General features: G+C 37.3%; 1 protein-coding gene across 1 annotated transcript in view; it reads right to left on the bottom strand.

Annotated features, from left to right (window-relative positions):
- The window catches only part of LOC110862100 (leucine-rich repeat-containing protein 24), a 75,613-nt gene that overhangs the window by 13,167 nt on the left and 44,968 nt on the right, over window positions 1-17,478 (bottom strand). The window contains exons 4-9 of the mRNA XM_035845236.1: window positions 15,903-16,095; window positions 15,255-15,405; window positions 9,841-10,073; window positions 8,545-8,774; window positions 8,215-8,473; window positions 4,910-5,502 (exon numbers count right to left, since the gene is read on the bottom strand). Coding sequence (XP_035701129.1) covers window positions 5,137-5,502; window positions 8,215-8,473; window positions 8,545-8,774; window positions 9,841-10,073; window positions 15,255-15,405; window positions 15,903-16,095 — 1,432 coding nt within the window. The 3' untranslated portion in view covers window positions 4,910-5,136. The remainder of the gene's footprint in view (window positions 1-4,909; window positions 5,503-8,214; window positions 8,474-8,544; window positions 8,775-9,840; window positions 10,074-15,254; window positions 15,406-15,902; window positions 16,096-17,478) is intronic.

Genomic DNA, 17,478 nt, shown 5'->3' with positions numbered 1-17,478 from the left:
ATGTAGAGAGAAAAACAAGAGTACATTATTTGAAGTAAAATTTACTAAAAATAATATAGATTTAGTGAATCTATAATTTATTAATTTGGGGATTTTTTCCGAGGTGATTTTGTCCATTGGTGATTTTTTCCATAGGAGATTCTTTCATAGGGGATTATTTCCATTTGAGATTCTTTCCGGGAGATATTTTCCGAGGTGATTTTTTCCAGGTGATTTTTTCCGGTTACCAATACAAAGACGCATTCTATGAAAAAATAATTTAATTTTTGTTAAATGAGCAAATAATTTATGAAAAATCATTGTCAAAAAAATTAATTTAAAAATTTGCAAATCATTTTGAAAAAGGTGAACGAGTAATGAAAAATTTCTCAATTTTCCGAAAAATTGAAACCCTGTTGACAATGTAATATGTATGTATGTCTTTATTGCATAAATGGCCAGTAGCCCTTGCAAAGTTGACAATGTAATATCTTGCTGCACGCTTAAAAATGTTCCCGACTTTGCAAGAAGTGAACTGGTAGACAACTATATATAAAGTAACATTGACTAAATTTAGCGTTAAATGGATAACTTCAATTTTAGTTATGCATCATTTAGCCATAATTTTAGTTAAGTCGGTATATTACTTTAAAATAAGTTAGACGTTACACCAATCAGGGTCAGACTGTACTAGCATTTACTACATTCCGGGTACTTTGTCCCGCCAAAAAAAAGCTTAGTCCACGCTCAACTTTTCCCTCGCTGTTGTAACAAGAGTGAGTGCCCGATTGCGAATTAAAACTAAAGTATACATTAATTAATTTGCCTAATAATTAATTAGTTGAAGCTCGTGAAATATTCCACACTAACTGTACTAGATATGGAAGAAAATACTCGACTACTATCGCAATGTGGGCTGGATTATTGTTTTGATACTTTCAAGGGTAAGTTTATCTACAATTGTCCATAACTTACACTTTGCTCATTTCATTTTATTTTATTCTGTAAAATAGAAAATGCAACGGACGACGCGACGCGGAATAAAATTTGGCAACAATTGTACCAATACGAAACTTTTGAAGGAATTCAGAAGTAGCAAAATGGCACTATTTACGTATGTTTTCAATGCAAAAATTCCTTCACTAAATTACCATTACTCTCCGGTCACTTTAAATATGTACATAGGTTATCAAAGGCGATTATTTCATATTATTTTTGGTTGTTTTATAATTGTGATTTAAAGAGTGCAAGTGGATTTAATTGAAATAAAAATATGCTAATGAGGATATTTACAAATACCGCATTCATTTTATTGAGACACTAAATACCGCGACCATTATTCATTTTACTTAATATGGGGTTAGAACAGTAACCCCAACCAGGGTTAGCACCAAGACGAGAATAGGGTAAATGGCTATTTGCAAAGGGTAACTACCGTTACTTTGTTGCTGCGTGGTGGCTGTATACCCCAAATCGGGTAAAGTCACTTTTACGTTTATATGTAGTTATATTTTACTCCTTTTAGGGTAATAATTTTTAAGCGTGTGCTATTATCTTCTCTAGATTAATAACACCGTTGCACTGTCATCGCTCTTTTGTGTCGCTCTTGTTTCCTCCCAGTCATCAAAATCCCGTCTCCCGATACGTATCCAATTTTCATTATTTCCAGAAAATCGATCCTCTCTCCGTTATGGGGCCCAAAATTTCCCAAAGTACTGATTTTCTCTCCAGCATTAATTACCTGTCGTGGAAATGAGGAAGCAAAATGAGTCCAGAAACCGATGACTGGAACTAATATTCCTCGCTTATCAAACTTTCAGCCAAAAAGTGGAGCAAGCAAATGCTTCCAAGAAAAAGAAACACGCTAAAAAATATGGCAACGAAATAGAGATTGGGATGGGACTCTCGCCCTTTAAATAGATTTATGTGAATAATGAATGTGGAAGTTGACGTTCATTTTCAGTGCACCTTTATAAAGTCAAATTTAATAATTTAAATCTTGTCATATTTATGCTGCAATAACATTTCAGGTAATATAGGTAAATATATAATTGCAAAAAATAGAGGCCAGATAGACCTTGGAAATCATGGTTAGGTTAGGTTAGGTTAGGTAGAACCAGAATGGTTGTAACTAGGCACATGCACAATTTGAACACATACTTTTGCTATACATGTAGAATTTTTGCCAAAATATTTAGAGTGCACTGACACCAACGAGAGCCTGCTTGCAAAGTTTTATTTGCGCTCGTGTGATGCAAGCTTAATTAGTTTGCTTTGATCGGAAACTTTGTTTGATGCAAAATCTATAAATGATTGCTCGATCCAATCCCATCATCAAAGTGCTGTCCTTCTCTCCTACTCTCGCCAGGTAAAAGTTTGCGCAAAAATGGGAGAATAATTCACATTTTACTAGCAGGAAACGGGCCAAAGTTCATTCATGCCGGTAAGTTTGGCAGAGGTGCCGGGGGTAATCTTGGAGAAAGTCGAGTTTCACTAGCCTTATGAGAAATGTGCAGTAAAGTGAACTCGGTCGGAAACGCGGTGCATTGTGTGCGGAGGAAGAAATGTGTGTCATATGTGAAGTAAAATAGTCGTACCAGAAATGTCGCCCATTCTGCTAAACATTCACTTTCGCCTGCTTTCACCTTTGCCCATTATGAACACGGCCCATTCTGCAAACTGCCCGAGTTTATACCTAGCTCGTTGGCCAGGAAGTGAATTGCAAATCTGGAAAATGGCCAAACTTGCGATTTGGATGGGATTCAAGACAGTGAAAGTCTCGCCACGGAAGGAGAGAAAGTTGAGCAACCTTTCATCACAAGGTGCGCAATTTGATACGCTGTCGACTTGGCTGTACATATTATGCGATAATTTTTGCTACATTTCGAAGCCATCTTTTCTTAAAAAATAGTTAGTAATATTTCATATTAATCAAAGAGCTAGAAAAACTGTGACAATCATGTTTGATCTCAAGCTTTTCAAATTGAATGTTTCAATTTTCATCATTAAAATTGCATTCGTTCGACAAAAAAATAATTATCAATTTTTGATTAGGTCTTGTATATTGTATCAATTCGAAATTAGTTGCAAGGTCAAAATCATTAAATGATAATTCTAATTTAGTGTCGAAATATATATTCCCAAATTATTCAAATAAATATATATTCCCAGGGTCGAAATATTTGCATTTATGTTGCAAAACCAAAACATCAACTTTCTCTGCCTCTTTTACCACAAATAAGATTTGCATTTTCTTCCCATCCGTCAATGGATCGATCCGTTCTCTATTTCACGATACGAAATGTAAATCATTCCTGCTGCACCCGAAATTCGTTCTTCTTCCCACTCGTATATACCTGAATGAAGGAATGATTGAGAAAAATAGGAGAAGGTCCAATTTTTTCGCCTCACTGGGAAATAGGTCTTTCTTGTTGTGTAACTCTGCTCCTTTTGTCAGCCTCCGTCCGCTGTATCAGCCCAATCCTCCCAGAAATAAACCGTTGGTCTACTTACTTCCTTCCCCCGTTGCCCATGAACATGGAAAGCAGTCCGAAACTACAGAAGGAAGGAGCGAGGGATAGAGGCAGTCGGGCGAGAGTTAGACGTGCACCGATGGTGAGAGTAAATAAGGTGAAGAAATTCATACGCCTCCTTTCACTCAATTCTTCAACAGGCTCCGAGGGCTGAAACTCAATTCGATCCACGATTGACATCTCAACCGTGGAAAACAATGACGACGGAAAAATAGAGAAAAATGATAGAAAGCGAAACAAAAGTTTAGAACTATTTGGAGAAATGAGACACAATATGAAAATAGCGATATTCCCTTCGCCCTTGCAGTATTAAAACTTTCTCGACACCATATTTTTTCCTAAATTTAGACTTTCATCCGAGTGGAGCAAGTGTCTCGAATTCCACTGTAAATAATGATGTTCGAATCTATTACAGGGTTGCAAATATGTATGATTAAACCGATTTGACAAGCCTATAACATTCGATTAATCGTCGTTGGTGAGAAATTCAATACCAAATAACCAAGAAATTCAACTTTGTGTCCGATCAGCGAACGACGATTTGTCCGAATAAATTAAAACCAACTAGGTCACAAAATATAGTTTGCGTGTTATAATAATATATTACCAAAATTTGGCGATGGTGTAATAACATTTGTTCGTGGATTGTTTGCAGCGTATTGGGAGACGGATGAAGGAATGTGAAGATTTAGTTTTTGCAAAATTATAAACTTTCTTAACGCCATATTTTCCTAAATATGGATTTTCTCGGATAAACTTTCTCTCGTCGTTCTTATCCTTTTCGTTGTTTGTCATTTCTATTTGATGAGAAATGCACTTTCCTTTATTCCGCCCAGAGTGCAGCTTTTTCTTTCATCTCTGATGCACCATGTCGCCGTCACGTCACGTCACAGCCGCGCAGAATAGCAATACCATCTCGTTTACAGATCTCGCCCCCATTGTTACGTATCGCCTCCCTGTTTTTCTGATGCGGCCGCAGTTGGATTCAACGGGAGAAAAAACAGGCCGGATAACAAACTCTTGAGAAAATCCTCTCCACTCAAACAGCAAAAAAACCCTCCTCGTCTGCTTTCTTATTCCAGTTTCGTTCGAAAAAATCGTGCCATGAATGAAACGGAGAAAGTCTCTGGGCTTTTAAAAATTAGGTGGACGGCACTGGACTCAATTTCGGGAGAAAGATCTCGAATATGTATGTAGGGAAAATATGAGATCTGGTAAAAATCCGTACGATCGAGAAAATACGAAATTCCAAAAATTTCTATAACTTTACAAAATGCATAAAATGGATACACTAATTTTGAAAACTTGTTACTACTATAAAATAATAAAATAATTGATACTCATAAATTCCCGGACTTAAATATTAACGTGTTAAAACATAATTTCAAATTGCTTACCTTATTATTTTCAAGCTCCCAGGTTTCAAAATCCACTTCAAAATATATTTCTTCCAGATTCCATTCGTCCCATAAAATTTAAACATCACTTTGATTTCTTCACTTTCTCCCCGAAAAAGAAATCCTAACTTAATTAGCACACACTTTTGACTCCTCTCCTTCTTCTCAAGGGAGGAACTACATATATTCTGGCTTATATATTAAATTAGCATATTTGCCACCGTTTGTTACACGTCCGTTCCGACGTAGCCTTCCTGATACCCTTCGTCAGGCGAGTCTCTCGCGTTGGGCGCTGTGATCCTTGCGCCAACCTTGTTCTTGTTCCAGACGCCGGACATGACGGTTGAGGAGCACCCGTTGCTGAGGGGCAAGCTGACATTGTGGGGGATGGCGCCGTTGGGGTGTGGCGGGAGGGGGTAGAAAGCGGTGGAGTGGGTGTCGTCGCTGTAGACGGAGTTTTCGTGGATAATTGGGAGCCCGTAGTCGGTCGGGTATTCCGTCGCGTAGCCAAGATTGCGGTAACTCAGGCTCGCCTGCTCCCAGTTCAGCTCTGAATTGTTGCTCTCCTCCTCCCCTCCAAGACCCCCGTGCTCCTAAAGTTCAAAAGTAAAGTAGATCATAATTATAGTCATCAAAATTTTGTGATTTTTTTCGAAAAAATAAATATTGATATATATTACAAAGAATAATGAAGTCTCATATTATGGGTTCACATTCCTTATTTTAACCGAAAATAGGGTCGCTCGAAATGCTTTTATCTACCGCATTCAACATCAAATTTCAATTTTAATTTTAGTTTAAACTTCTTAAATAAAATTAAAAAGATCAAAATTTCATTGCCTTTCCCAGGTTTTTCTGTCCCAAAATTCTACATTAATTTTAGTTGATGCTTCTCGAAATTTTAAATCCATCAATTTCAAAATTCTACAGAAACTTTGCCTTTGCATCCTTTATTCCTTTTCTTCCCTTTTAAAGCATGGCAGGACCGAAAGGACTTTCGCCACGACTTTTGTTTGCTCAAGGTTTGCCTTGAGTTGAACAAATCGGATTTTCATTCTGCTTTCTCCCACTGCTTTGGCTGCTCAATGGCTTTGGTCGTGTTTACGTTGAGCGGAATAAGTTTGAAGGATGGAATTGTTCGGATTTCGTATCGGTTTTCCCTCCGCCTTTTCGACTCTTTTGCTGGCGTGTTCGTGTCGCGAGTGGTGAATAAGTGGGGCGAAAAGCTCATCCATCACCATCACCATCATCATCCAATTTAGATTCGAGTCGTCCCAACCATTTCATTACTTTCCCCATTTCAACATCCTCCACTTTTCCCTAAACCAAATTCTACAAAACCAAGCAAACAAATCCGACGAGGGAAACGAGTGGCCAAAGGAAATTCATAATCACTCGCGACGACTTTCTCCACAAATTTGGGCGACACGGCCGATGTTGACCTAGCCTGACCTTGTGTCCAGATTAGCAATCCACTCAAATTTCCCGCATTTATTTACACACTTTGTTCCAGGTACGAAGAATCCACAAATTCTTCCCGGAATATGAATCCAATCTTCTCGGTGAAAGCAGATCAAATATTGGAGAAAGCGTCGGATTCCCGGAATCGACATTTCTTGGGAACACGATTCGATTAAATTATAAATTTCTTTTTTCTTATCTCGAAACCCAAATTGGAATTATATTTGAGACAAACTCAAACTATAAAATGTCCGCTTTATTTTTAACCAGGGTTTACAGTAGAATTTGTCAGAGTGATGATTCCCAGTGGGGAAATTGGGAAATGGAAATTCTATGTACACTGGGATAAAAACAAAGTCAGGTATGAAGAACTCGCGTAAATCCAATTCACCTAATTGACTTATTGCATTTAAATTTTAAGGTAACATTAATAATGAAATCTGGGAAATATTAGAATTATTGACAGCGTAATAAATTTTAGAAAAGATTCAGTGCTGTTCTATAGGTGGTTTTCATAATTTCTGATCCGATGTATACAATTTGTGACCACTTTTTAATTTCTTGCCTGTGGGCAAGGAAATACAAAACCCTCGCGTCTCGTAGAGTGAAATGTAAGTCGACCCATCGTTCACATTTTGTTTCGCGATGAATCAATGTCACCCGACCACTTGACTTTTCTCCTCCAAAAGGAAATCAGACGCAGCCTACGAAATGTTCGAGGAGGGAAACAAAGTAGAATTTTAACTCGAGGGTGACGGCGGAGAAAGTAAAACAAACTCGATGAACTCGCCCGATAAGTTCAACCAGTACAAAAAGCTTTGTTTCTAATTTCCGCTTTCGGTGTGCACTCAGTTTAGGAATTTCAGGACGTGTTATTTCCTGGAAAGGTGGCCACTCACGTTACCTTTCTAACCATGAATCTTTTTTTACAAAATTAAGACAAAGTAGATTGACAGAAAAACAAAGTCTAATAACAGAACCCACCACAGAAAAATTATTTTGTGCAAGTTGTACACAAATTTTAGAAAAATTACACAGTTCACTGGGTTACAAATACCCGAGTGAATTGGCTCGTAGTAATTGACCTAGCTAAGAAAACAAGCATTTTCCCTAAACCAGGACACGAGATTATCTCAGCTTTTCTCGAGAATAAGGAAACATTTCGTTGGGTATTTTTCTACCAGCTGTTTTACCGTGTTTCACGTTATCTCGCTCTAAACACGCGATTTTATCCTGTTTTTCCCAAGGCTTAAGAAGAAGAAGGAGAAGACGGAATGTAAACACGAGGTTTGGTGAAAGTGGAGGCCGTCCTGTCAGACGAGATTATCCATTCGTGTGTTTGCAGATAGCGAAATATTTTTTGTTTTGAAATATGACTTTCATTTCGGAAAAATCTCTCTTAAAGGCGACCTCAGCCTTTGCGTAGGTTGAAAGAAGAATATCCAATTTCTCTTTACATTTCTCTTAATGGAGGAGTAGAAAAGTTACGTGAAATAGAATCCACGTAAAAGTAATAATATTTCACTGAGAAACACTTTATTTAAAGAACTTGAGAAAATTACATAAGTGAGTGCGTTTTTTCCTAAATTTCGTAAATTGTAAAGCTACGAATTCAAAGAGGGATTTTTGGAAAGTGGTCGAATAAAATAATTGTTTGTATATTTCTGGTATACCATTGGGTTGTTTTGAGTATCATATTATGCAGATTAAAAAACTCAGCCCTTGTCATTACTCTTACGTTTTAACCCCCAATGAAAATAAATGTAACGAAAGTCACGAGGATACCATTTTTGTCGAAATTTCAGTAACTTGGTAACTTTGAGATTTGTGTTCCGCTTTATTACCTGATAATTGGAAGTGTTATTAGTCTCCAAAATGAGGTCTGGATTATCCGCGGTGTTCGAGTCTCCGCCGCCGCCTTTGCCGTGATGGGCGTGGTGGGTTTTGAACCCATTTTGGTGGACGAGGGAACCCGAATTTATTTCATAGTCGTAGCTGATTCGCGGTGGCTTCACCGGTGTCAACAACTCGCCACCCGGAGGACCGTGCCCATTCCCCTTGTAACTCTGGGCTGCCCTTTGTTTCGCCAAACGCCATCGGTACCTGCAAACCAAGACACAAATTAGGGTTTTTTTAAAATAAAAAATTCGAAAATTTTAAAAATTTTGTCTTACCAGAGGAACACTCCGATTCCTATGGCGAGCATGATGAGGATGGTGACAACTGCCAAAACTACGACGACGATGTGCGACGTATCCAAAATATTTTGGTACGGGGGGAGCGGGAGAATCTCTAAGGAAAAGTTAGCCTCCACAAAACCCGCCGAGTTTTCCACGACGCAGAAAAAGTCGCCGCCATCCTTCAAATTCGTGTTGGTTAGCACCAAACTGCTTTTCCAGTTTTCCTAGAAATAGAGCAGAATCAAAGTCATTTTCGGAAAAATTACGTATTATTTATGAAAAAAGTACGCTGAAAGTAATTCGATAAAAAATTACAACCTATTCAAAATTTATGAGAGTAGGTAATAATTTTGAATTTCGTTTGAATGATGTTTTGCGAACGAGATAGAAAATTTTAATTTCTACCAAAATTATAAGATGTGAATTGAAATGCAATCTGTTACTCAATTGATGCCATTGATGGGTGACCAACTGAAATCAGTTCTACCACCAGCTAGCTACTACCAAACTTGTATAAAATCTTGTCTACTATTTTCCAGATTAAAAAATTTCTCCTCAATAATTTCAGCCCACTTGAGTTTGATCCATGTCCTCAGAACTCTTAACATGACTCCGGAATCAAAGTGGAAATTGACTTTCACTTCATTTCGACTTCAACTCGGGAAGAGAAATAGTTTCTAAAAAATGAGAGATCTTCAGAATTTAACACGTCGATCTTTTCACCGTTTTCACCTCTTTCTCTCAAGGCTAGACTTTCTCCCTTTGCGTCATTTAACTTCCGCTGATTGCACACTCGACATCGCAGCCAGCACGGGTCGTGTGAGCAGAAGGCACATGCACCTCATTTTTCCCAAGTCGTGAAATCGAATCAAAAATCAAATCTTCGGTAGGTGTGCAGAATTCGGGATCAAATTAGTGCACCGGTACAGTTTCAACGCGCGAATTCGGTTATAACCAGGGACTTGAGTCGTGTCTATCTGAGGAGAAAATGATCTCGGCTTTAGGCAGATTCATGCATAAATATTTGCTAAGAAGCATCGTCATGAAGTCGAATTCGCAATTATGTATCGTGTAGATTGAACTGATTGGGATATTAAATACATTAAATTGACAGATTTCTAAATCTTGTACAATTTAAGTGTCAAATTGATATTTTCTAAATATTCTATCGGGCATTTGCATTTATGTAGATACAAATTCTACGGTTTAGTTGATCACAAAATTGATCTTACCTTACAGATATTTAAATACAAAACCCAAAGGATTAAAACCCTCAAAAACTCGGCTCACCTCGAAAATGATGAATTTCCTGGAGAAGGAGAGAATCGTGTTGTTGAGGATTGGGCGACCGAAGAGATACCATCGCACGACGGGGCTTGGCACGGCCTCGAAGGCGCAGTCGAAGGTGGCGTTGTCGCCCTCGACCACGCCCACCTGTCGCACCCCACCCCCGCCCCCACCCTCCCACACGATCCGCGGCGGGCAGGCAAACTCCGACACGGGCAGCTCCGAAAATCTTCGCCCTGGCAGAAGAAAAATAAAAACAATATTTTCAGCATTTTACAACATGAATAAATTTCCATGCAAATAAATTGGCAACATAAATTTGATCTTCCTTCTTCACAAAATATGCCCTTGAACTCGGCTAAAGTATAAGAAATATGTGAACGTCGTTTTTTCCCTTAAAAGTCGTATTTTATACTTGTGAGTGTATTTCAAAGAAAATAAAACGGGGAGAAAGCCGAAAGGGGAAAGTCGCTCTCAAACACTCAAGAGTTCGAGGCTTTTAAAGAAATGAAATGACTTTTTCATCAAAATGGGGAAAAACGTGCGTCCTGCTTCACTCCCACTACGTCCGACACTCTTAAAAATATGAGATCAAAATTGGATAACCTAATTGTCTATAATAGGTCACGCGCAGTTTAAATTCACCAACACAATTTTCATGGAAATATCAATTTCCAAACCGGCCTGAAATTAGAAGGTTTAAAAAAACAAATTTTGACTGCACCGAAAATTATTAGCAACTGTGACAATTCGGTAGAAATTTTTCACTGAATTATTTAGAGTGCAGGAAACCTTGTTCATCATCTTGTAAAACTGGTCTCTCAAGGTGTTTTCCTTGCTTGCACGAACATCTCTCCGCGTTATCCAGCTTTCATCTCTCAATCATGATTTACGACACGTGTTTGATTTGTGAAGCGGTAAATATCCTTGAATTCGAGGGATGAGCAGACAGCGGAGATAAATAATCTAACAAGTTTTATCATCCCACTCGAAATCCGACATTTCATTAATTCTCATCTCCACTTTCTCCATACTTTTTTCTATTCATACTTTTCAAATTATTAAAAATCTGGAATATCAGTTTTCAGACAATTCACAGCTATGTTTGTTTGTAGCGCCATAAGTTTTGTAACATTATTGTATAAAAAAGACTTGTTTGCCAAAAATGAGTTTTGGAAAAAAACTACGTGTAATAACGTGCGTTTTAGTGCTATTTTTGAGCATCTTAGGTTGTCATGGTAAAAGATTACTTGCGAAAAATAGCCAGATTGACCTCATTTAATACCAATTAGAAATTAGAACTATCAATTATGAACATGAATTCTACTCCTTCCATAAATTTGCTATTCCTGTTAAGTTGTTTATTGTTTCGACAAGGTTTAAAAAGAAATAAAACACGAACTGGCAGGCACTTGGACGTTACGGCCGTTACGGGCCCAGTTCTAAACTCGGCGTAAATGTCTTACTAATTTAAGGTTTAAGAACTGTATTAATAGCAGTATTATTGTCGTGGGGAAAACGAGAAAATGTCGCATTATGAGAGATGTCATGATGGTTTTAATGAGAAAAGCATAAAAATTATTGTTTGGTCTTGACTGTGATTCATACGAAAATAATTCTGTCGGTATTGCAAAGTCTAAATTTTTCCCACCAGTGCTGCGAAAATTGTGGGAGAAGGAACGGAACCCTGGTTGCTAAATACCTTGAGTGGAGAGAAGATCGTGTGTTTTTTGCAACGCGATTGCTCTTCCGCGTTCATTTCTTGTCTGATCGTGACATAACTTTCACATCGTGAATCATGACTCTACTCAATATCATGGCCACAAGATCCACTTGAAAACAGTGACATCCTTCCTTGCAGAGATCATTTCGTCGAAATCTTTTAAACATTCACGGTGATCAATAAAGATGAGAACAAGTATTACTATCGTATATTCCCAATTACGCAAGTAGGGAACTACTTAATTGTAATTAAGTTTTAAATCCGTAGACGGAATAGATACTATTTTAAACATTGTAATTATGATTAATTAATTAGAGAACTAAAAGGGAGAGGTTGCTGCCTCATCCAAACCTCAAATTCCCATTAATCTAGAACATATTAATTGCGGTGAATTGCGTACAAGATTTAACCAATCTTTTAAGCAAACCTTTATTGGAAACAAGAAAATCAACCGGATTGAACGACGATTTGGAGAAAAGCAATCACAAATTCCCAAGAGAGCAAAAAACCTTGGCAAATTCGTCTCCGTCCTTCGATCAGCGTGCATACACGCCGTGAGATCGGTGGACACTTGTAAATCAGGCCGATTCCTAGAATAGTCTCCGCCAAGGTTTTTCCCTCCACGAAATGAAGCCTGTGACCAGAATGCGGATCAGTTTGTCGGATTCCTACGTGACTTTTGTTGTACAGAGAAAAATTGCGAATCAATCAATCTATCTCGATTTTATCTGCACTCTAAAAAATTCGGTAACAATCTGGCATTCGACGGTAGTGATGTAAGACCATACCGATTTGGTAGTAGTTCCTTATCGCGAAATTAAAATTTGTTAGTTATCATAAGCACAACAACAAAAATTATTTCCAAAATGAATAATCACGTGTATACCATTTAGCTACCAAATTACTAAGCGTGCATTTATTTATTGTCTCCGATCTTCATCTGCCAATCTGTTTATTCTTGTCAACCTGAGCGAATTCCATGTTGCGAATGTTTCTCCGAACGAGAATGAATCGATGGCGTCCTCACATTTCAGATTTCTGCCACAATTTACTTTAATTAAAACGGAGAAGGGTTTCATGCATGGATTGGAATTCCACTTCTTTGACTCGTCGTGCATTCAGTGATTGCATCTCCACGTGGGGACGCAGTGCAAATTTGAATTTCTCAGTTAATGTGGTCAAGGACGGTGCATTAATAATGTGATCGGTTTGAGGGGAATTAGGATTCACGGATAACCTCTCCTTGTCATGTAAATTATACGGCCCAAGTCACACACGAATTAAAACTAGTACGGCATTTTTTTCGTAGTTCCAATTTGACGCCGAAAGTGATAAAATTGAAATGCCAGTATAGTTATTTGAAAAGACAGGTTGCTATTTGTTTTCACTTTGCGCAGCTTTGGTCAGAATTTTTTTTAAATTTTCATGCGGATTTTTAAAGACGTTGGCAATGTAAGTCCGCTTCTATGAAAATAACGTTGTCAAATATTTAAATTCTGTGACCGGGTAGACGTCGCTACATTTTATTATTAAAATTAATGACGCAATTCCCGCACATCCTGTAAAGTTAAAAATGAATATTCTGTGGTTCCACTTTGTCCCCAGAGTGGATTCAAATAGGAGCAGAATTTGGTTACCTCGGCGAAATTAAAGATAGAACAGAAGGCAAGTTGGAAGGTACACTTGAAAAAGCTGTCTCTCTCATCGCTCGTCAAAGCCTTTGATCACCTCTCGCCCCACCGATCGCAAACCTCACGAGGAAAAGTTGTCGAATTCTGCAAATCACAAATTTCCCCTGCTTTGGCTCCCATAAATAAAACACTTCACTTTCACCCATCACTCGCACGACGAGGAAATTACGAGATGAAATGAGTCCGGATAAAAATGCGGATCCGCTTTTGCATTAAGAACGTTACACAACGAGGCCCAGACTCGCGAAATATTTTTCGTCTGTTTATTTTGCATGAGGACAATTGCATAAGCTGATTCCCTGACAGATACGGCAAACTAACGAGTCTCGGGTCGATGGGGACACGCTAAATAATTCTACGAGACATTATGCAAAACCAAGTTTTAGAGGTGGTATGAAACCTGTGGTTTGATTAATTTAATAAGAGCTCAATGGACCTAAATTAATATTTTGTTTTGTCAAAGTTGATTAAATTAGTATGACATCTGAAATATAGTGAAGATTTGCTACCGCATTGTTAAGAGTGTGCTTTCTTCGAATGGAGAAACGTTATGCGATCGCAGGAATCGAACAAACTCTCGACTTTCTGCAAAAGTAATGATGCTAATTTAACCATCGTTGTGTTTGCCCAGATTTCAAGAGATTTCTCTCCGCTTATTTATTTGACACGGAATCAGGCTACCCGACACAGTTGAACGTTCACAATTTTGGTTTCTTTAACAGAACCAAATTCTACAAAATATTTGTAGTGCATTTTTGCATGCTCTGCTAAAATAAACTTGTTCACTCGAATACAAATATTTAATAGACGTACACATGTCATTGTATAATATTTGAGTTCAGGTAACAAATTAAAAAGCGAATTTACACGGCTGTGAATATTTGATCAAATATTTGAAATTATTTTCAGTAAGGTTTTTATCCTTAGCTTGAAAATTCGTGGAAAGTAATTTCATTCATTTCTCTTTCTATTCTAAATAATTTGTGTCGTGCATACATTAAAAATATCCATTTTCTTGGCTTTAAAGAATTGGTAAGTTTATAAATTTAAATTCTGTGCTATTTCACAAAAGTTTTTGGCATCTCGAAATGACCGCAACAACTTTCCCGACGACTGCATTCCATTTTACTCTCAAATTGTCGAAACTAATCCCCTCAAAGTTTTCTTTCTCTCTTAAATAAAAATAAAATTCCTCGCAGTCAGTGAAATTTCCCTGAGATAGGCAAACCTTGAAAGTTCTAATAACTTTTGCAACTTTTTAGTCCGAAGCGGGTCCACAGAATGACAAAGTCTTCTTGTGTAACCTTGTAATTATTACGAAAGTGGAGAAAGTTGCAGTATAATGAAGACATTAAATGAGTTTAAGAAATGGGCAAAAATCTGCATTAGTTATTTTTATACAGTTTGAAGCAGGTGCATCAAGGTAACCAAATTACCAATTTCATGCAACCATTTTTGACTGAAATAAGCCATTTGTGTCCAAGAAAACTTGGTTACCATTTGCATGTTTAAATATACGTTTGTCAAATAATTTTACAAAGGTTTACACAGTGTATCGAGTTATAAACATCCGATTGAAGTTCTTCAAGAAGATCGTACCTTTACGTATTATTAACCCTTAGGATTAGCAAAATAAATAATTAACAGTGGCGTGCAACGATGCCAAAAATATTATTGTACAAATCGCGCCGTGCGTAAAATGTTTTTAAATGCACGACCTGCATAAAATTGATAAACTTCCTCAGATGGATGATTTATAAAATATAATTCATTAACCAAATTTTCGTTGGCATTTATACCAACGATAATTTTGATTTTTTTTAAAGATTTTACAAATCTTACAAATTTGACAAGTGAGAAAAGTACTGACTGGTAATTTTTCGCTGTAGAAAAATTTCCACAGAAATAAATCAAGATCTCCTTTTTATGTTGCCAATATGTATATAATAATTATATTATTTCCTAAATAATATGAGGAAATTTAAGGTAGATTCCTCACTTACCGCTGAGCCTTTGGGGGGAGTGGCAGGTGGGTGAAATTGGATGAGGTATATTTTTGGTCTCGATCCACAATTTGAGGTCTCGAAGACGGCAATCGCACTCCCACGGATTGTCGTGAAGTTCCACGCCGTGCAGCTGCGACAACGACTTCACCTGAAAGAAAAACCAATTCACGTAATTTTTTGTAATTCTAGTGAGAGATAAGGAATTTAAAAAATCATCAGGTATACTCTTAAACCTTTAAATAAATGGCCTAGGTCTAGGTATAACAATGGTCTAGTTTGTAATTGTGTTAAAGCTTAATTAATATTTTCAAAAATATATGATGTGGAAAATTAGTTTTTGCCATATTATGTAAACTTTGTATGTTTCTTTATCTATCTATAAAAGCTTGATTGTAATTTATAGATAACCGTTCCATATGTCAAACCTATGTAAATTAATTTACTGTAGTAGAGAATACAAAAAATAATAATCTCGGCGTGTCACAATGACATATTTCTTTGCAGTGTAAATATGTATTAAGGAAAAAGTTGAAATAACGAGTGGATTTGAATTGTACGCAACTGTGTAAACTTTGCAACCGTGAAGTTTTTTTACAGAAGTAACATAGTTTACGAAGCTGAGTAGTAAAACATTTATGAACTGACCGTGTAGTTGGAGAGGATGGGAAGTAGATTGGAGTTGAGTTTAAGGGTCTCGAGGATTGCGAGGTGTGCGAAGGCCTGGTCCTCCACGTCCGACACTTGGCAGCGACTCAGGTCAAGCTTCACCAGCTGCGGAAGGAAGCGAAATGCACCGTTTTTCAGCCGCTTTATCGGATTCCCACCCAAATTCAGGTCTCTGCAAAGTTACACAGAAACAATTAGCTAGAAAATTACAAAAAATATTGCCCGATTTCAAATTAGAAAAATATTTACGGGTGTAAATAATCATTCATTATGATAGCCATTATTTGTAAACTTTCTAGATTTTTCAAAGATGAAATCGATGACGAAGACTTTGAGTCCAATTGGATTTTATATTTTGTTATAACGAACGATGTTAAGTAGGTTGGTTGATACTTATTGGTTAATAGTGTATTTAGCGATATTACAAAATTCGTAGGGTGAGAAACCCAACGAAAATAAAGATGTACTTGTGGAAGATATAAATATAAATGCCTTAGACGGATTACATCGTTTGCACAATGGCTGTTTCCCATAAATAAATTGCATAATTTAAAAAATATCATCTCCACATGTCCCCTACCACTTTGCATAAGGGTGAAAAGCCGTAATCTCCCTTCTCCCCGAGAGAATCGTTACGAACAAACTTACGTATAACCGATCCTCCTCCAGGGTTCCTAACTACGCGTTTTTGTCCTAAAATGTGGAAACGATTGGTCTCAGAAAGATGTTTTAATAATTGTTTCCTTTTATGTCTGAGGAATACAAATTTTGTTAAAATACGCTTTTATTTTTATCAAATTTGATATTTTGATTCAGGAATTTGCACTTGATTTCTAATTAAATCGCATAAAACCCTGTTTTATGGTACTTAGGTAAAAACAGGCTTTTTCAAGCTTTGCTATTTTAAAATCCCTGGCAACGTGCGGGATCCCTAATTTTAAATCTTCTCTTCTTTCTCATTGTCAAATTTAATGGCCAATTTGTGTTTGAGATAATATGACGAATTTTAACGACACGTCGCCCACAATAAAAAATCCGCCGGGGGAGAAAGTCCATATTTTCGACTTTTTCCCGTCACATTTCGCTCTCAGGTGGAACATGACGCCAGCCAGGAGTCGAGGTCGGAATAAAACCTGGAAGAAACGTGATTGAGTTCATCGTCTCAAGTAATGAAATCGTTCCTGCGAATTCACCTCTTCAAGTGGGGCAGCTCTATTTGAGAGAAAGTCGAGAGTGAGTGAAAGGAGGCTTGACTGGGGAGGAGGGGAAGGAGCCAATCTGATCAAACGGGATAAAAAATGGGAGCAAATAAAAAAAGATAAGAGAGAAATGATGACTTTAAGTTTACAACTCCTCCGGCAATGGTTAACTTCAAATCCATAACGATCGACTTGTGTAATTCTTGTCCTCCAGGTTTTATTCCTGTTTTTTTTTTGTTTAAACTTTGCTTATATAATTCTTTTGATCGACCAGGAATCACCTATTATAATTTTAAATTTTTCCAGATCAAAAATATTCCTTCATGGTGTACAAAGTGCAGAACAGTTTTGAAAAG

Source organism: Folsomia candida, unplaced genomic scaffold, assembly GCF_002217175.1.
Source record: "Folsomia candida strain VU population unplaced genomic scaffold, ASM221717v1 Fcan01_Sc049, whole genome shotgun sequence".
Taxonomy (NCBI): Eukaryota; Metazoa; Arthropoda; class Collembola; order Entomobryomorpha; family Isotomidae; genus Folsomia; species Folsomia candida.
The sequence above is the reverse complement of the archived record's forward strand: the minus strand, read 5'-3'. Positions and strand labels throughout refer to the sequence as shown.